This window comes from Pelodiscus sinensis, chromosome 1 (assembly GCF_052426305.1).
Source record: "Pelodiscus sinensis isolate ZL-2025 chromosome 1, ASM5242630v1, whole genome shotgun sequence".
In the NCBI taxonomy this organism is placed as follows: Eukaryota; Metazoa; Chordata; order Testudines; family Trionychidae; genus Pelodiscus; species Pelodiscus sinensis.
Window position 1 is genome coordinate 290153542 of NC_143052.1, and position 21351 is coordinate 290174892.

General features: G+C 43.8%; 1 protein-coding gene across 3 annotated transcripts in view; it reads right to left on the bottom strand.

The window, feature by feature from the left end:
• Positions 1–21351, bottom strand: part of EPSTI1 (epithelial stromal interaction 1) — a 69754-nt gene that overhangs the window by 24364 nt on the left and 24039 nt on the right. For all 3 annotated transcript variants that reach the window (XM_075918961.2, XM_014574196.4, XM_006124393.5), the window contains 2 exons: positions 14229–14302; positions 1272–1365 (listed from right to left, as the gene is read on the bottom strand). In XM_075918961.2, the coding sequence (XP_075775076.2) occupies positions 1272–1365; positions 14229–14302 (168 nt within the window). The remainder of the gene's footprint in view (positions 1–1271; positions 1366–14228; positions 14303–21351) is intronic.

Genomic DNA, 21351 nt, shown 5'->3' on the forward strand with positions numbered 1-21351 from the left:
GGCAACATGAATTTCTTGTGCAAGAAGCCCCTATGGTTAAAATGGCCATCAGAGCTTTCTTGCGCAAGACAGTGTCCACACTGCCACGGATGCTCTTGTGCAAAAGCACATGCCAGTGTAGATGCGCTCTTGTGGAAGACTTTGCGAAAGAACTCTTCTGCAAAACAGTTCTTACACAAGAAGCTGCCAGTGTTGATGTAACCTAGGTGTGGCCACGAGACATTTTGGTTACTAATGCCCACGTGCAGGGTTGCCAGATTCCACTGGTTTCTGTCCACACAGACTTTTCCCCTACTGGTATTAAGAAAGTGACATGCACATAATGCAAGAGCACGTGAAGTGAGGTGCGTGCTGATTGTACACAGCATTGACTAAGAGCCATGCATTCCCTCTGCATTCAGAGTGCTACTACAGTTCAAGTGGGACTCCCCCCCCCCCCCCCCCAAAAAAAAATCTAGGTTCACAAGTGCAGTTAGCAAAACCCTATCCCAGGAGGCCATCTTAGTTAAAACAATCTTGAGGCCCGCACAGATGAAAGCGGGTCACTTGTGTGGTCCACTCACCGGCTCAGCTTGCCCATCACTGAGTTAGGGTCAGCTTTTAGGACAGGGCTATTCAACTTTGGAAGCCCCAGGGGCCACAATGATACTCTCAGCGCATGCCGAGGGCTGCAACTTAAGTGTGGTTGCATACACATGCAAATAACTTTTCACACTGACAGGCATGAATACAAAGCTTATGGCAACACTACATAACACAGGCCCCATTTAAATCAGTTGTGCTGATAGTAATAAGACGCAATATTTACCCAATTTCCACCCATATGACAGCATTTTAATGAGCAACGACAGTCCAGGAATGTAACTACTAACACGCATATCAACAGAAGATTATATGGACTACTTTTTTGGTTTTGGCTCCCACGTGCGGGCTGCGTGTTGTGCCCCGCGTAAACCCAAACCGCACCGTGGGCCACAAATGGGCTGCGGACCATGTGGACTGCGTGTTGAGTAGCCTTGTTTTAAGAGATACTGAGCATTTGGTAAAATCTGGCTCTTTAAATGATCAGGGATGGATTTATGAAGAATGAAGTCAATCCCACAAAGTAGGGAAAGTGTGAGGCTGTAGTTGTCCTGCCAAGCCAAATGATTTCCTACTACACACTTCACTATGTGTGCAGGGTGTTCAACGAAATGAAATACTTCAACATTGTACGGTTGGTAGCACCTCTAGAACTAGCAAAACATTTCATATTCTATGGAAGGACTTACCCATGCTGCTGATTCTGGACTAGGATTAGCCATTTGACAGGAGTTTCTCTTTGGCAAACCCAATTCCAATCTATCCAGTAGTTCAGTGGTTTTTCTATAGAGAAACCCAAACAGAATTGTTAGTGTTTTCATGAAATATAAATAAAACCTACAATTGCACCCCCTAGATTCTAGCTTAGATTTATCACGCAATAACTGAAAAGCACCATAGGTGGAATAAAAGGTTTGAGAGCTGGATAGAATGTGTATCAGAAAGACTGAAAATAGAGAGAGCGCTCTGCTTTTCCCTCTTTCAAACAAATCACTCCCAACAATTGCCTTAACTACAGTGTCACTTCTCTTTCTGATGTTCCACTTCATTCTATCAGATTTCACTACCACAGCATTTTATTGCTTACCTGGATCCTCTGTTACAATCCTCTTCCCCTGACTCCACCCCAGCATCTCAAGTGACAGGACTATTAAGTATTTTTTTCCTTTATGCTTAGTACCACACACCCTTACCCTTACATCAGATTCTCTCTTCTCTCTACTGGTTTAAAAAGTCCAATTATTAGAAACAAGTAGTATAGCATCTTTGTTTCTGTGTATAGGTCCATTGGTCAAAGGAACGACTTTATCAACACCCTCCCCTCCTTCCAGGACTCAATTTTAGAAAGAAAAAGCATCATGTAACTAAGGTGCTAACTTTCAATTTGGTTCTTGCCTATCAATGCCTGCACAAAAATCCTGACTTTCCTGACCCATGATGCATGTTGCCAGGCATGCCTGTTATTCACATCTCTGTATGCAGGTGTGACTAGGGGTGAAAAAAACGTGTCTGATGGTTTGTGGAAATTTGCTGAGTTTAACCTTGTGCTGCACTGCATGATTTCCCCCCTCCCCAGAAATGCCTAGAAGCATTCATAAGCACATTTTTTAAAAAAATCTGGGGGGGGGGGGGAGAAGAGAACCCAGATATGGATTTGGGATACACAGTGGTAGATTATAGGTTTCATTAAAAATAAAAATAAAATTAAAAAAAAAGGATGGCAACTTGCAGCAAAGCCTACTCATGTTTTTCATAGTGTTTACCAGATCATACACAGAAGAAGCCCCTCTTCCGACACCCAAATCTAAAAAAGATAAGCAGCCAGTTATGGCTTGAATAAGCTTACAAGTGCAAATGGAATTTTCATATGCATTTCTAAGTTAAGGATTTCAGGCCTCTGGGATGAAAACAAAATAGCACAACATTTTAAAATGCTGTACACCAACTGTGCCCAGACTCAAAACAAACTAGAAATGGTGTTGCTAATATTTAAGAGAACTACAGCATTTTGTAGCTTGTTGCATATCAATTTTGGCAGGTGCATGTTAGCTTTGCCACTGAGCCGCTCTGTTCCTTGCAGATTGTGTGTGGTTTTTTTTTAAAGCATATACAAAGAATAAGGCATACTTCTGAGTCCTGCTAATGGTAAACAGCACCAGTCAGCACTCACATTTGTTTTTCATCTTCCTATGATGCTGTGTTCTATTACTCTACAGAGCATGCCAGCTTATTTTGACACCCTGCTAAAATTACTCGTGTACTCATCTGAAGCCCAACTTGTATTTCCTTATTGCCAAGAAGATCTTAATATAGTAAAGAAGGTAGAGTACCAGCTGAGGCCAAGCGGCACCTAAATAGTGTCATACCAGTTTTGCTTCTCCCACCGCCACGGATAGTTTCATCATTTTATTAGTCATGGAAGCTGCGAGCTTGAGCTCTCAATGCGTGTAATTCTTTGACTTAAATTAAGATAACCAACAGACAATTTGGCCCTGTTTTCTCTAACTTTAAGGATGGCATAAGATCAACATAGTTATACACCATTAACAAAACCCAAAAAAACAAAACAAAAAAATCCCCACGAATTCCTAACTTCTGTAACTAAGATTTCTCATCCTTAAACTATACAAAATAATTTTAAATATCATTCCATGTAACTTTTTATGAACAGTAATATAAAAAGCACACATTGCTAGTCAGAGAAAAGGTTACAGGAAACAGGGCAACAAAGTCCACTGAATTTTCAGAATAGCATTGATAGTCCCAACAATCATAATCTACAAGAGATTTAGGACCCAGTCCTACAACTGGATCAATACGGACAGACTTCTCAACTCAGAGCCCTACATAGATCTGACTGCAGCCTCAAGGCCAAAAAATTCCTGCTGACCATTGTAACAAAATGCTACTTTTTGGTTCCTCCAAGGTGTGGTATGTGCAAAAATACCTTATGTAAGCTAACCTCAGCCATAACTGGCAGCACACTAATGGATTTTATGATAAGCACATCCAGGGTACATAAAGCTCTGTAGCCAGAAATACTTGGTATGGTGTCAGGAATAAACCAAGAACAGACATGGAAGGAAAATTGCAACAAAAGGTTGCAAACAGAAGCAGCAAAGCAACAAAGGCTACACAATCTCAGCACTGTGCCACTCTTCACTTCCCCAGAAAAATTCAATTTTGGCACATTCCAGAGTGGACAGACTGCATATGCCATTTTGCATTGCTACCAAGCTTCACAAAGGAACAGAAAAAAAATACAGGTATCTTCTTTAATTTGTTATGGGGAAGTTCACAGGTCACATCTTTAAACCCCTTTGATTTTAATCAAGGCATCCAAAGATGTCTAGGGAAGGGTTTGGCATGTTTGATGCCCACCTTAGAGAACTGTGGTTTATGAAAGAGCATGCTTTCACCTGAGAAATCAAAAACAAGGGGAAAAAATGTTGAATATTTTATAAGAGCTCTGAATATATTGGCTGAAAACTGAATTTAGGAACACAAAACATGAAAATAATCAGACTTGCTGGTTATTGCGTTTACAGATAAAAACCTTTCACAACAGCTACAATTGAAGAGAGATAACACCCTAGCCACAGCTATTCAGATAGCAAAGCAAAACTCAGAATTAATCAAAGAGAACAAAAGGCAGGAGGCAGCTTGAAAATTCTGAAACTAGCTTAGAAGCTATAAACAGATAACACTTGAGTGTTAAAAATTATAATGATAAAACCCCTGAAGCAGAGCACTCCCAGGCCAAGAGGGACAAATTCCAACCTATGTGCACAAGGTGCAGAAAAAAAAAAAATGGAACTCAAGAGAGGATGCCTATCTAACCAGAAGCACATGATGTAATACATGCATAAAATATGAACATTTTGTAGCGGTTTGCCTCACCAAAATGGTCAAGAAGTTTACTCATGTTACAGACAATCAAGAGCCGCTGTTTCTCAGATCAATCATTTCTTATCACAAAGCCTGACTGGAAAGTGAAACTGAATATTCATGACAAGACAACTGCCTCTAAAAGGGATTCAGTAGCTGATGTCAGTGCCATTTCAGAAGGGATTTAACAGTCTCCCCTTCAATGCCTCTCAGAGCTTAAGTCACCTGACTCCGCTTTGGCCAACCTTGGAGGTAGTCTGAACTGCATAAACCAGTTCATCACAGAAGCAATTTACAAAGACAAAAGCTAGGTGTTGAGTACACATGACTGAAGATCAACAACTTTTTCAGCTGGAATGTAGCAGCCATGATGAGCCTAATGACAAAACGAGGAAGAATTGATTATAGCTGAACTTTTGAAAGGAGATTCAATGAAAGTTAACTTAAGCCACAATTTGGAGGGTATCCACCAAAGAAACCTTGGAAAAGACTAGATGCACATTTATGCAAATTCAGAGGTTGTAATTATATCTGGAAAAAAAATCCACAGTGACCAGGTAAAGAAAGAATATACTTGAAAGGCATACCACCACAGTATTATCGAGAAACTCAAGTGCACTTTGGTATTCCATAACTGATGGATAATGGACCACAATTTACTGTAGCAAAATTTAAAGTCATTCAGAATGAAATGTGATCCTGATCATATTACTAGCAGTCAATGTTGCCCAGAAGTGAATGGAGAAGCTGAGAGACAGCAAACAAGTCCTGTAGCAAGAAGATCCATTCCTTGCTCTTCTGAGTTACACAACACCACCAATATCAGCTACTGGATATAAGCCAGCACACCACTCAAATGGGAAGACAACTCAGATTCTAACGTTGGGGAAAATACGTAGTTCTATCTCAAAAGCCAAGAAGAGCATATGGACACTTTTACAAAGGACAACACAGAGCTGCTGGATCTAGAATCTGGTGATCGAGATCATGTCAAATTGGACGGAGAAGAACTTTCCACCCTTGGTCCCATTTGACAGAAGTCACTGCCATCTATGGTTTGTTGCCCAGAAAGAATAATCACCAGAGCAGACCCTATCAACAGCAGATGCAGGACAAAAAAAAAAAAAATCTCAAAGATGCCAAACTGACCTTAGTCAGATACTGCAACTAATGGACAGCCAGGTGACCAAGTTGTTATGCCTGTGGGTTAGGTCATTAGAAAGTCAGTACGATTCAGAGAACTGAACAGGATTGATCTACACTGAATTTCAGAGAGTATGAGAAGGTAAATGGCAGGAGAGTAGAATTTAAAGGGATGAAACACAATGCTGAACTATTATATCGTTCAGCCACTACGTGATGCTGTATACAAAATACCTTATTGAAAAAAGCCTCAGCCATCTCTCAGATTATTCAAGAGTCTTATGATACACACATCAGCTGTGGTCATATTAGTAAGCTCTATAGCCAGTCAATATCTGGTATAGAAACTTGACAATCACAGAGCTCAGTTCTTGCCAACTGCTTTTATTTTATTGCCATTAATCACCTGTACATCATTTAGATCTGATAGTTACAGAGATGACAAAAGGAACCAATCTTGAAAAGCTTCTGGGTAAGTATATAGTCAAGGATTAAAGTATATGAAAAAAGGATGCTGAACTGAGACCCCTGGCTGGTGGTAAGCAGCCCTGAAAGTTGTCATTACATTTTTCCAACTTGGACACACTTTCCTTACTTTCCCTTTAGAAGGATTGTTTTTGATGCAAAGCCTCCATGGGCAAAGACTTTGCAGAGCTATGTTAAAATATTTGTCTTTTTAAAAAGCCTTCAATTTTTAATTGTTACTTCTAAATAAAACGAATGGCTGTTAATATTATTGCTTTAGTCAGTGGAGATTAAGATACCATTATCTATTTTGTGTGTGTGAAAAAGGTGGTATTTGTTCTACACTAGACCTTAACATCCACCACAAATCCTACGCTAGGATTTATTTCTCCCTTTGATTTTCAATAATCTCTACCTTCATTTTTATAATCATACCTTTAAAAAAAATAATCGACAAATAAAATAGCATCTAAACTCATTCCCTGCTCTGACTGTGGCATCTCCAGCAATGCAGCTTTACTCCATTATTCTAACAACACCCTGAGGCATGCTAGATATCTCCCAGAACAGATAAAAACACATGATCCCTGACCAGAGAAACCCGTGTGCCAATTCAAGACATAAAATAACAATGGGGTGCCAAGACAGTAGGAACATCTAGGGAGAAGCTATGAGATTACATGCCTACTCTGTCATGTTACAACGCTCATGCTAGTCATGTTCCAAATTTCTCTTCTGGTCCAGCTGGAAAATAGTTAGAATCCCCCATAAATAGGATTCTAAATATTTTTCCTGGCTTGTATGCACATTTATCTGGCCTTTACCATGTAAAAGTGGGACTTCCTGTAATCAGAGTTAAATTTATTTTCACGTACCACTACCATGCTACTAAATTTATATATAGACACTTTCCCCCCTGCATTGCCCATTAGCATCAACATGCTTAGTCTAGTTCCCTTAGAGGCTTTATTCATAGCCATTGAAACCCAAGTTGCAGCCTCGTGAAAGAAAAGACCACCAGCAATGAGAGCTCAACCCTGAAGGCTGCCTGCACACCTGCTCCACTGGGGCAGGTGCAGTTAGTTACTGCTACTACCCTGCAATGGGGCTGTACCAAACCCAGCTGAAGTAGGACTAAGCCAGATGGGAGCTGGACTGATTCAGGGACTCTCCCAGGGAATCGTCTTTAAGAGACATTAGGAAAGAGGCCTTCATGGAGGCACTGCAATTTAAGGTTGAAATTTTCATGAATGGTCAGAGTTACTCTAACTCCACTCCGGCTGAAGTCACCAAGTGCTTAAGCAGTCACAAGCTGTGTCAGCTGACAGAGCTTTCTGCCAACTTACGGCTTTTCCTCCCCCTGCTTTTCTGTATAGGTCTCTCACACAGCCAACAGACTAACTCAGCAACTACAATGTAGATGGATTGACCAAGGAGAATACTGCCCTCCCCAGTTTCCTTTCTTGCCCAGTAATACTGGAAAAGTAGTGAGACACGAGTTAGGCACTTCCCTTAGAAACAGACTTACAGCAGTGCCACTACAGGTAAATAGTACAGGGATATTCATCTGCTCCCCAGCAGAGCCATCACAGGAGGCAGGAGACTACCACCATTATGGTCTCTCATGCAATGGATTTGCCCTCAGCTGTAGCTGCTGCCACAGGTCCAGAACATGTAGTTCTTTCCCCTACACTCTACTCCTACTGTAGGAGTTAATCGATCCCATAGACGTTCTGGTTTTCAACCCTCCCTCCGCAAACCTGATGTTTAAGCTGATGCATATGCCCGCAATCACCTTTTGTTGAAAAGCCATTCAGTGAAGTGAACATAACCAAAACCCCACTCCACCCTACAAGATGCTGAAAGCATGTGTGGTGCCCTTTAATTAGGGGTGGGGCACAGCTCACTACCTTACTAAAAAAGGGCTTGGTGATGAGATCCTTCAGTAACCGTGCACCATAATTTGAGCCCACATTCTTAAATCCCCCATTGGACTTCTGTGATTTCCAGAAACATTTAAAGGCAAAAAACCAGGCTTATCTCAATTCTCCTGTTCAGACTACAGCATCTTCAGCTAGAATTGTATTCCTCAATGTAGCCATTGCACAGGGATAGAGTTTAAACTCTACACACTACTAACAACGTGGCACGGTCTCATTTCACATGTCAGGCTAGCAAAGTATAGAATTAAAGAGATATACATTCTCTTTTCCATCAAATTATTTGTTTTAAACTAGTCAGTCCTGGTATTAATGTTATGGTTTGGGGCTAATGCAGTTTTGCGGTTCTCCCCCACACCACAGATATAGGGAAAGTTATTTCTGCTACCAAGTTTCATTGACTACAGGCAGTCCCCGGGTTACGCGGATCCGACTTATGTCGGATCTGTACTTACAAACGGGGCTTTTCCTGCCCCGGAGGACACAGGCTGCGGGACCGCCCAGACGCGCCGCGGTCCTGCCGCCCGCGTCCTCCAGGGCAGGAAAAGCTGCTCCACGTCTCCCTAGTCTGCTGGGGGGGCCCCCCAGCAGACCAGGGAGACGCGGAGGAACCGGGCGGTGGGACAGCAGCACGTCTCGGTCCCGCTGCCTGCGTCTCCCTAGTCTGCTGGGGGGGGCGCACAGCTAGTGTGCCCCCACCCCTCCCCCAGCAGACCAGGCTTCTCGGGGATGCTGTGTTAGAGCAGCTGGGGCGCTGCCGGTTGGTCCTGCAGCGCCGCTCTAGGCGCTACTGGACCAACCCGGGAGCACCCCAACTGCTCTGCCCCAGGCGTCCTGATTCAGCTGCTGCTGGTCAGTTTCACTAGCCGCTGAATCAGGACGCCTGGGGCAGAGCAGCTTGGGTGCTGCTGGGTTGGTCCAATAGTCAGCCGCTGCTGAAACTGACCAGCAGCTGACTACAGGAAGCCCGAGGCAGAGTTGCTCTGCCCTGGGCTTCCTGGAATCAGCAGCTGATCAGTTTCAGCAACAGCTGACTTGGGACCCTGGGGTAGAGCAGCTGGGGTGCTGCTGGGTTGGTCCCCGCAGCACCAAGGTGCAGCGCTGCGTGGACCTACCCAGCAGCGCCCCAGCTGCTCTTTCCCAGGCGTCCAGATTCAGCCGCTGTTGAAACTGATCAGCAGCTGATTCCAGGAAGCCCGGGGCAGAGCAACTCTGCCTCGGGCTTCCTGTAGTCAGCCGCTGGCTGAATCTGGACGCCAGTTCCGACTTGCATACAAATACAAATTCAACTTAAGAACAAACCTACAGTCCCTATCTTGTACGTAACCCGGGGACTGCCTGTATTTCAAAAAATTAACAAATCCAGTTTTCAAAGAAAAGACACTTTTGAAAAAGTTTACTGCAGAGGTCTTTCCATACAAACCACTGTTTGCCTTCCATCTGCACATGCAATCTGCTTCTATATTTTCAGCCAGCTTGCACGGGCAGATTAATGTGTACAATTAGGAAGCAACCTCACAGGCGTTCAATAAACTGCCTTCGTTATTACACACAGGAGAGTCCCTTTGGATGTCTATAAAAGCCTAGTTTTCTGCCTGTTAGCTAAATAATTGACAAAGCTTAAAATAATCAGGAGCAAATGAACAAAGTGAAGAAGACTCTGGTGAAAGAGCAAACAAGAGATTCTGAAGGCTGAAAGTGGTTTTTGCAGTGTCTGAGCTCTCTTTAATAGCCTTTATTTACAGTCTGGTCAGGTTTGGGTTGGCACGTCTGGGAGGAAAATGTGTTACTGGCCTGCTGTTTGAGCCACATATCACACAGCCCTGAGAAATGGCAAGGACACTACTAGTTGTCTTGTAAAATAAAATAAATAAATCCTATTTTGGTTTATATTTTATTTTCTTGTACTTTATGACGTAAGTAGACTTTTCAGAAGCTGGTGAACAGAAGGTGAGGATGAAATTCAGACACTATGTTTGGAATATTCGCCTTATATAAACTCTTAAAATATATTGAGCATATATGTATGCCAGCGTCATACTGTCTGGCAGTTATAATTAAAAATTCAGCCTTCAAAAGCCTCCTATATTGCCTCCACAGTTTTTCTAGCTCTAGCTTATTAATTATTGGATATGGTAAGAGCTGCTCTCTTCCATATTACTGCCTACTTGTACTACAGATCAGCCTATCCATCCACTTTCCAAAGCACTCAACACTAATGTATAAGAAAGAGTCAAAGACGACAAGACGTTGTCAGAGAGAAAACCTGGGTTTAATTTTGTGAAAAGGTGGCATTACATTTCACTATATTAAAATCAGGCTCAGATTATATCCAGTGTCCTTAAAAACTGCAGCTGGGATTGCAAGTCACCTTGAAAGGCAGCCTCTAGAGCAGGAATGGGGAACCTATGGATCCAGCCTGTGGCTTCCCTTGATTCATCCCCGCAAGGCCAGTGCTGGTGCTCCAGCAAACTCTGCCACTGCGGGAGAAGCCCAAGCCTTATGGACCCAATCAAAGCAAGCCAGGTTCTTGGGGGGGGGGGGAGAAGGTGGGTAACTTAACTATGCTGAAAGAAGAAGTGAAGTCAGGCATTTTTAGTGCCTTGGGTGCTACATTCTGCAATATAAAAAGTTCCTTCAGTATAGTTTTGTATGGTAACAGCTATTATTTTTAAATAGAATCATAGAATAATAGGACTGGAAGGGACCTCAAGAGGTCATCGAGTCCATCCCCCCCGCCCTCAAGGCAGGACCAAGCTCCGTCTACATCATCCCTGACAGATGTCTATCTAACCTGTTCTTAAATATCTCCAGAGAGGGAGATTCCACCACCTCCCTTGGCAATTTATTCCAATATTTGACCACCCTGACAGTTAGGAATTTTTTCCTAATGTCCAATCTAAACCTCCCCTGCTGCACTTTAAGCCCATTACTCCTTGTCCTGTCCTCAGAAACCAAGAGGAACAAATTTTCTCCTTCTCTTGTGACACCCTTTTAGATATTTGAAAACCGCTATCATGTCCCCCCTTAATCTTCTTTTTTCCAAACTAAACAAGCCCAGTTCATGAAGCCTGGCTTCATAGGTCATGTTCTCTAGACCTTTAATCATTCTTGTCGCTCTTCTCTGTACCCTTTCCAATTTCTCCACATCTTTCTTGAAATGTGGTGCCCAGAACTGGACACAGTACTCCAGCTGAGGCCTAACGAGCGCAGAGTAGAGTGGCAGAATGACTTCACGAGTTTTGCTTACAACACACCTGTTGATACAACCTAGAATCATATTTGCTTTTTTTGCAACAGCATCACACTGTTGACTCATATTCAACTTGTGGTCCACTATGACCCCTAGATCTCTTTCCGCCATGCTCCTTCCTAGACAGTCGCTTCCCATCTTGTATGTATGGAACTGATTGTTCCTTCCTAAGTGGAGCACTTTGCATTTCTCTTTATTAAACCTCATCCTGTTTACCTCTGACCATTTCTCTAACTTGCTAAGGTCATTTTGAATTATGTCTCTATCCTCCAAAGAAGTCGCAACCCCACCCAGTTTGGTATCATCTGCAAACTTAATAAGCGTACTCTCTATCCCAATATCTACAAGCAAAGCAAAAATAGCAAAGAATAAATTCCAGCATGTGTTTCAAAAGTGTCTTTTCTTTGAAAACTGGATTTGTTAATTCCAGCAGGGGCATGTCCCGTACCACACACCTGATGCCATCGGTCTGGCTAGAGCGACATACACCTTTCTAGCCCAAACAGAAGAAGCTAGATAATACTGTTCTGTACTTTGTACATAGCACTTTTCCCCAAAAGCGTCTCAAATGCATTTACAAAAGCTGAGTTAATGTCATAATAATACAAGAGGTCACATGTATCTTTACTCAAAGGAAAGACAGGCAGTCCCCGACTTACGCAGATCCGACTAATGTCGGATCCGCACTTACGAACGGGGATTTTCTCGCCCCGGAGCTCACAGGCAGCGAGTCGCCGCCCGTGTCCTCCGGGGCGAGAAAAGCTTCTCCCGGTCTCCCTGGTCTGCTGGGGGGGAGGGGGGGAGGGGTCCAGCAAAGCCGCTGGACCCCCCCAGCAGGCCAGGGGGACAGGAGCAAAGCCGCCCAGGCAGCGGGGGTCCCGCTGCCTGGGCGGCTTTGCTCCCGGGCAAATGAGCAAAGCTGCATGGGAAGCAGGGTCCCTCCGCCTGTGCGGCTTTGCTCGGGTGACCCTGGTCTGCTGGGGGGACTACCCCCAGCACCCCAGGGAGACAGGAGCAAAGCCGCACGGGCAGTGGGGTTCCTCCGCCTGTGCGGCTTTGCTTGGGTCTCCCTGGTCTGCTGGCGGGGAGGGGGCGCAGCTAGTGCGCCCTCCCCCCCCCCCCCAGCAGACCAGGCTTTTGTTGCGGGACGCCTCGGGTAGAGCAGCTGGGGTGCTGCCGGGTTGGTCCTGTAGGAACCTACCGGGCAGTGTCCCAGCTGTTCTGTCCCAGGCTCCAGATTCAGCAGCTGTTGAAACTGATCAGGCTGATTCCAGGAAGTTGGGGGCAGAGCAACTCTGCCTCCGGCTTCCGGTAGTCAGCCCCTGGTCAGTTTCAGTGGCAGCAGCTGAATCTGGAGCCAGTTCCAACTTACATACAAATTCAACTTAAGAACAAACCTACAGTCTATCTTGTACGTAACCCGGGGACTGCCTGTAGTGTGAAGCACATCATAGCACAAAATATTCTGAAACCATCATCACTACATTATTCAATGATGAATTTATTATTTTCCTCAAGTTTTCTATTCTGTATGCTAATACATTACTTGAACAAGTATGTGTTTAAGACACCACTGTCTTCCACTATGCAATACATTTTGCTCTGTAGGTAGAATGTACAACTTTCTTCAAGTTGGACATTCAGTAGAGCTTCATAGAATATGCTTAATGCACAGAAAAAAAAACCTACCTTCCAACAGGCTTATTCTTTTGACACTTACATGCAGTCTCTGCTGAAACAGAGCTTGACAGTGTCTGAGTTTTTAAACTTCAGTTACATCAGAGTGAGCTCAGTTTGTTAAGGAGACAGCTGAAAGCATTCAAGAATGTCTGAGTCAGCAGGACCAATGTACATATTGGGTCTACTTTTCACAGTACAGCAAGGGACCCAATTAAGGCTCTTGCAGTACATAGTAAGTTTAGGTGCCCAAACAGGTGTTCTAGCTGTAACTGACTGGAGCAGACCAGCTACATACAGAAGCAGTGGAGGAAACTCTTACTAGAGGCCTTTGCTTTATCTGTAGCAAAAGGCTTCTAAACCACCACTGGATGGCAGATCCCAGAAACTGTGGGACTGAGTGGCCATATTCCTCTTCTCTCAGATCCTTCCCCCAGAAAGTATTTAAAAGGAAACAAACTTTGTTGTGGCTCTTATCACAGAAAACCCCGCCATGGGGAGAGTTCTATCTGGCCCTATACCTGAAAGCCAAGATATATTCATTCAAGGCAAGTTACTACTTAGGAATACCTTTACACTGAGTATGACAATGTAAAACACTCATTAGCTGCCCATGGAGGTGGAAATTTATGCTTCTCTCCCATTCTTGCATAATAAGGAATGACTGGAATTTGTTCATTCTTTCAGAAACTCAGATGCTAGTCAACTTTGGATTGCAACCAAGCTTGAGAAATATCTGACAAGACACCGAGAAAGTTGTACTGTAAGGCGCATAGTAAGATTTAAGTTTGCAATTGTTACTGTTACACTGATATACTAGTCTATTTTCCATTTAGCAGTACACTTGTAAAAGCATCCATCACCATGGTATATTTCAATAGAGTTTATTCACAGAAACAATTAGAGTGTCTTTTGCCTAACAGCTTTTTCTCTTGGATTTTTAAAAAATAAATATTCTGTTCTGAAAGTGATCTATGAACAAACAAACATATATACATCAGGCTTAGGAAGAGTAAATACAAAAGCCATTCACCAATAGTTCAAACAGTGGAAATTCTGGAAAATACTGATAAAACCAGAGGAATATTTTTAGGAAGAACGGCAGATCCTAGCCACTGAAACCTAACCATGTGACAGGCAGAAGGTCAGCTTCAGAAAAACAGCTCGGAGCCAAAAGGCCAGATGCCACTGCTGGAAGAATTACTTCATCTGCAGTTACCATGTATATGCCTATAAAGTGACTGTGACCTCTTTCAGACTGAGTCAGATTTAATACTTACAAATAGTGATCTTCATTAAACAGGTCTCTCCTTTGTTTTTCTTGTTGCCTTCTTTTTTCTTCCAGTTTGTCAGCCTGTGAAGTTGAAGAGGTTATGAATGATTTCACTACTCATTTGGGTTTTAAAAGCTAATTAAATTTCAATCCCAAGCATACAACTGCCCAAAACACAGGTAAAGTATTTTAAAGAGACTGCATCCTAGATGGTCTGTTTTTAAGAAGACAAACAGTCAAATACCTCCTGGCAGCAGGGTTAAATTAGTCTTTTCATAAGTACAAATGAAGATTTGGCACTCTGTATTTGTGCCTGAAATATAGTAAACGGTCTTGACTGATATCCAGAGGCCATATGTTGCACAAACCTTGGCGTCTTACCTTTTTCCATTAGAATGGTTAGAACTCTATACTTCTGTCCTGCTGTGCCACCTAGAACTTTTTTTTTTAAATCCCTGCAGGAATCTACAGTTGTGGATCAGTGTAACAGATACAAGAATCAAACAGGGACACATGACTTTTACCCCTAATCAGAGTATCTGTGGCATACCTGGCCTTAAAACAGGACTGAGGAGTGTCAGAGGAAATCTGAGAACACCAGCTATTGCCAGAGTGGTGGCTTCAAACACCACCTTCCACAAGAGTGACAATCAGTAGGATTATTGTGTTACAGGCAGGCTTCTGTGATTGCTTCTTAAAGGGACATTGGCACCTGACCCTCCCAAAGGGACACATTGATAGTTCCCTTCAGCAAGACAGATCCACTGACTCAAGAATTTGACAGCCTGTAAGATGGACTCATGACTAATTGGTGGTGTTGGAAGGCTCCTCAACATGATGGAAGGCTCCCTTGCATTGACAGGACTCAAGAGGGCAATACTAGCTGAAACAGACACATTTATCTCCTCCAGATAACGTTTTTATGGCCACTGAAAAGCAGTGATTTGTCAGTGATTTTGCATATGAAATACAAACTGCATGAAATATTAGACTACAATGGATAAAGGAAGGAAGGATTCCACAATAACTACAATGCAGAACTGTGCTTGAATTAAAACCTGATGTATTACTTATTGGCCACTGGCTACTGCACTAGCCTTTCACCTCTACCAGTTTACCCTAAAATCCTTGCCTAGGTCACAGTAAGAGAGAGGACGTTCAAACATCAGAGAAGCTCTTCACAAGTGGCACTCGCTCTTCAAAGAGGGCCAAAACTGGAGCTGCTGTGGTACTGAAGCAAAATATGTTGGACTGCATTAGGAAAGACGTATGCAGAAAGGTTGCAAATTTCCTGGCTGCAGCAAATACCAAAAATGAAAGTCTGCAGTACAATTACTAGTGACCAAACTACAAAGCACAATGATAAGATGAAATTTAATTCCAAGTTGGTTTTCTTTATTTTAAGCTAGCTGGATTTACTGGGTGTTGCTCAGGATGGGCGGTGGGGTCCTGCTGGGGGTGCCCTGTGTGAACGGCTGGCGGGAGGGAGTGAGCACGGGACCTAGGTTGGGCGGGGGGGCCCAGCTTGCGCCCAGGGCTGCAGGTGCCAAGGGGACAATGACCCCACCGCTCACCCCAAAACTTTTGCCCCGCTATCTGCCACACCATAGGGCCGCGCTGGGGGGCTCCCTTCTCCCACAGCAAGCAGATGTCGGGCTCCCTGCCACGTAACCAGGAAGCTGTGCCGGACCCTGGGCCGCTCCCAGCACCGCCACGGCCGCCTCTCTGCTGGGCTCACTCCGCTGTGCCCGCAACCACTCCCTAGCAGTGGCCACGAGCTCTAGACCGCCACTCAGCAACCTTCTGCAGCCGCCAGAAGGGAGGGGCATGGGCCGAGTGACATCACGGGCAGAAGGGAGGAGGGAGCTCCCCCGCCTGTGCAGTGGAATGGCCTGGTAGAGGCGAGTGGGGCAGCTGCCGCTCCAAGCGCTGCCCCTCCCCTTGCGCCTCCGCCACTGGCCTTAGTGAATGTCTGTCCCCGCTGCTTCCCCCGGGAAGCTGCTTCTCCCCGCACTGCCAAAAGTACCTTAAAACCTTCTCCTGGAGGAAAGGTTACCCCATTCAAAGTTTGGTTGCAGTAGCTCTTATAGTGCCCAAGTTAGTAGCGCGCAAACACACAAACATTCTTCTTTATATATTAGATGGAGAGAACAGCCATTTATGAAGACCCATATTTAGGGAGAAAGAGTCAACAGGAAAAAAGTTAACTACATACAACAGTATTCTCACTTCAGCTAATTGGAATCTTTTCACATTTAACTAAAGCGGCGAGGAGTCCTGTGGCACCTTATAGACTAACTGAAGTATATAGGAGCATAAGCTTTCGTGGGCAAAGACCCACTTCGTCAGATTTAACTAAGTTTTAATATATGTGCAGGAAATACTAATGGAACAACCAACAAGCTTATAGACCATAATGTGCTAGACAGAGAAAACAGGTCTGGCCACTCATATCGTGTTTGATCTCAAAAAACCCTGCTATTCCAGACACTTTTTTCAGAAGTTTGTGGGCTTTAGGTGGCAGTATCTTGTTCAGTGTTTTAGGTCTGCACCGTTGAACACAGGTGGCATGAATTCTGCTTTATCTACTTCTTCACATCCCCAGAAGCTTTCAAAGGATTTTCCCTTCCAAAAACTCTACAATAAAGTTCAATTTAACTTAAGGTTCCACCAGAATGAGAACTTTCTCCTGAAGGGCTTCTAGAATTGAACTGTCACACTAGATTTTGATAAGAAAATGCAGATAATTGTTGCACCCACCGTTGCGTGTTTGTCCCAAATTCTGTGCAAAGTGGGCCAAGCGAGGTGACTAATAAAGAACTTATGCTTAGCTGATTCTATCTATACTACTAATATACTTGCATGTGAAGCTATCAATATGGATTTTGTACTGGTATTTTAGATGTTCTGTCTGGGTGACAGCAGCAGACATCGACCAGCTACTGTAAGGGGTGGTGGTAGTATGTGAATGCTGCATGGACAATGGCTCTTAAGTTTTTCCAATTGACACCTGAGGAGTACATCATGGCCCTTCACCCAAGAAGGATTTACCTGGGTATTCCATGGCTCCTTGACAAAAAAGGACATGGTGGTCATGTGATCAGCTCCATTTTGGGAGGTACCACCACTCAGGAAAACAATGGATTTTCCCTCTGCATGGGCAAGATTATAAAAGTACCATAGGGTGCCTCCATCTTAGTCTTTGCTCATGCCCTCTGCTCCAGAAGCATGCTCTTTTGGGTAAGATCTGAGGCATAAGTTGACCTGGGACTGTGGCTGGCCCTTGAGGATTGGGAGAACCTCTTTGTATTTGGTGAGATTAGTTTTCATAACCTCTCACCTGTCTAAGGAGTGATGCTGGTTGTAGCACAGGTAAAGCTCGAGTGCCTATAGGGGTTGCTTCTGAGTCTTCTTGCTGGCCAAAGTGGCAGCAGAAGTGCTGTGTGACTGGTTTTGTGCCTTACAACTCAGGACTGGGGTCCTCCTCTGTAACTAGCCCTGGATCTAAGCAGTTCACCTTGATTAGACTCTCAGTGGTGCCCCCAAACCCACTATTACATCAACCCCTATGCAGGCTCCTGAAATTGGACATATGTACACTCAGCACTATTAGGAACTGTAGGAGTCTTCTCCAAAGGCACCAGGAACACCACCTCTGGTGATCTAGTCCCTCCATTCCTACAGATTAGGTGGTTAATTTTTGGCAGTGGGGGTGGGGAGAATCTACTCCAAGAATTTGGAAAGTGGTTGGGGGCCGCACTTTCATGAAATTAATGGAGGAGGTGTGGTGTCTGGGATGGAGGTTGAGTGCAGAGTGGAGAGTGGGATAAGAGATTAGGGTGCAGGAGGGAGACTGGGAGGGAGTTCGGATGATGAAGGAGGCAGTGGACTGGAGTGCAGGGGTTTGGGATGTGAAAGAAGAGGGTAGAAGAGGATTGTGATCTGGGGCAGGAGATTGGGGTTCCAGATCTGAGAGGAGGTATGGGTCCAAGAGGGGGACAGAGGGTTTGGGTAGGTTGAGAGAAGGGCAGAGGAGGAGTTGGGGTGCCAGAGGCAGGCTGTGGACAGGAGACTTACTAGCCAGCAGCCAAGCCAGTCTGCCTGGAGAGCTAAACCTCGCAGAGCTTAAAGCGTTTTCCAGTCCGCCAGGACAAGTGCTTCAGCCAAGGAGCAGGTGGAGGGGGGGGGGCACGCGAGGGATCTTCTTGGCTGCCTGTTATTCAAACAAGCAGCTCTCCATTGGCTGGTTTCTGGCCAGAAACTGGCCAATGGGATTGTGCTGGGGTCATGGGCAGCTCCTGAGGCTTCACCCCTCCTCTCCAGTTTTGAAAAAGAAATGGGGCCCAGGCACCTGCCTTGCAGGCCAGATCCAGTGACATGGTGGGCCGTTTCTGGCCTGTATTTTGCCCAGTCCTGGATTAGGTTCACATGCCTGTATCCCAATGTCATATATGGAAAATTGGCATCATCATTAGCATCAGGTGGACTCCACTGAATTGCCCTCAGTGAATTCTTCTGCTCATAACTGATGCATCTGCAATTGAGCTGAGAATGCTGGGAAAACGGCCAAATCAACACCCTTTGTGGCTTTGCTGTGCACTGCAGTTCTTTCCTATGAAATAGGATGGATTTTCAGCATGTTAATATATTTCAGTCAAAATCCCTGCCAGCCTCCAGACAGCTACAAAAAAGAGTCTTCAGACATGTTGATTATTTTTAAAGCTCCCTTTGATACCTACTGACTTATTTGGTTTGCAAGATTCCCCAACTTGCTTTAAAAATAGAAATTTAATTCTAGGAAATACACAGGTTATATGGTAGAGGTATTTACTATGATGCTGCACTTTTAAAATTAAATCACTATTTAGAATTTTACTACTTACAAGGCCTATAAACATTTTACATTCTGTGGATGTGAATGCCAGGAAACTGTAAAAGTAGGAAAACAAAAACTGCTACATCAATACTTTTTCGAGGCATAACTACTTGAAACTTGTCCAGATGTCACAGGCAATAATTCAACAAATATATAATGGCTGAATTAAGTTTCCCTTCCTCCTCCCCCATCATAAATGCTCAGAGAGAAGCCTGGAGAAGGGATTTTTGTGCATGGTTTGTAAATATTCATGATAGTTTTGCAAGGTTCCAGGAGTAGCTATTTAAAGTCCCAATACTGCAAGTTGAGGGTGAGTGAGTAGACCCCTTTGTCCTCCAAAAAGCCCCACTGTTGCTAATGGCACTCAACAGGGGTAAACCTGCAAGAGTAAGTGCCTGATTGAAGTAGAATACAGGAACAGAGCAAACAATTTGTAAACAAATTGTGGACAATAGTTGTAAGAAATAGCCAGGATGGGTTTGTTAAGAACAAATCATGCAAACCACCCAATTTCCTGCTCTAACAAGGTTATTAGCTTAATGCACAGGAAAAGGAAGAGAAGCTGTAGATGTGACAACTTGATTTTAGTAAAACTTTTGACATGGCCCCATATAACATGCATATAAGCAAACTAGGGAAATGAGGTTTAAATGGATTCAATGGTTTTTCAACCATTTAAAACAAAGTAATTATTACTGGTTCACTGTCGGACTGGAAGGGTGTATCTAGCAGGATCCCACAGGCATAGTTCTAGGTCTTTTCAGTAATGATTTGGATAATGAAGCGGAGCATATGCTTACAAAATCTGTGGAAGACACCAAGATGGAAGGGGTTGCAAACACCTTCCAGGACAGGATAAGAATTCAGAACACCCTGGACAAATCAGAGAATTGGTCTGAAGTCAACAAGATGAAATTTGTTACAAGACAAATGCAAAGTACTACACTTAAGGAATCAATGCACAGCTACAAAATGGGAAATAACTGCCTACACAGGAGCCCTGGAGAAGAGGATCACAAGTTATGAGCCAGCAATGCAGTTACAAAAATCCAAAATATCACTGGGGTCCACTAGCAAGAATGTCATACATAGAATGATGGGGAGGGGGAAAAAATGTGCTGTTCTACTTGGCACTATAGCATCAGCTAGATCGCTCATTCAGGTCTGCCTGCAACACTTTAAGAAAGATGTTGCTAAATTCAAGAGTCCAGAGAAGAATAAAAACGATAACAGGCATAGAAAACCTGGGCTGTGAAGACAGATATATTTAAAAAAAACACCCCCACACACAAAACCCCCCCACACACCAAGGCATGTTTAATCTTGACAAGACATAGCTGTGGGAAGGGTGAGGGAACCAAAGAGAGTCTTCAAATATGCTTGGGGCTGTTTGAGAGTATGGCAATAAATGTTCTCCATGTCTATGGAAGGTAGGACAAGAAATGATGGACTTAATGTGCAGCATGGAATTTAAGTTAGATATTAGGAAAAACTCTTAATACGATTGGGTAGCTAAGCCCTGAAACAGTTTCAAGGGAGGTTGGGAAATTCCTTCTTTAAAAAAAAAAAAACCCCCCCCCCCCCCCCCACAGATCAAAAAACACACTCTTTAGGAGTGGCCTGGGTTTACTTGGCCCTGCCATAGTGCAGGTGGATTGACTAATTGAAATGAAGGGATGGCAGCCATCTAATATCTCAAGAGCTCCTGAAGTAACCCTAAGATTCTCGTAGTTTTGATCTCTAGACTGAAGATTATTCTTAAACCTGTCTTTACCACTTGACTTTAACACCTAAACAGTTACTCCATAACACGAGTGGCCTATCACTAGGAAATGCTTTGTTATGTTATATTCTGAACTAAGTGCTACTCTATATAAACAAGCTATTGGAAGTTTTGTTGTTGGAGATAGATTTATTCAGCTGTAAAAATGTCACACACAAGAGTAGGAGCGCCTTTGTAGAAGAGTCTGTATACAAGCAACATCTGTGAAATAAAACTGAGGAGCTCTAGAATGGAGGGAATTATGTTTTGTATAGAGTGATGAACCTGAGAGAGGAGGCCACCTTAAATCTAATGCTAACATATCTAGAACAGCAACATGCTCTTATTGAAAAACAAGGGGCCTGCAAGAGTTGTTTTGAGGTTGACCTCACACACACACTTCCAGAAGGTAGCTCTAAAAATCTAAAGGGGGCTTTACTCCTGCACAGAGCAAGTACACAAAATCCTCAGTTGACCCTTTCACCGTCCCTA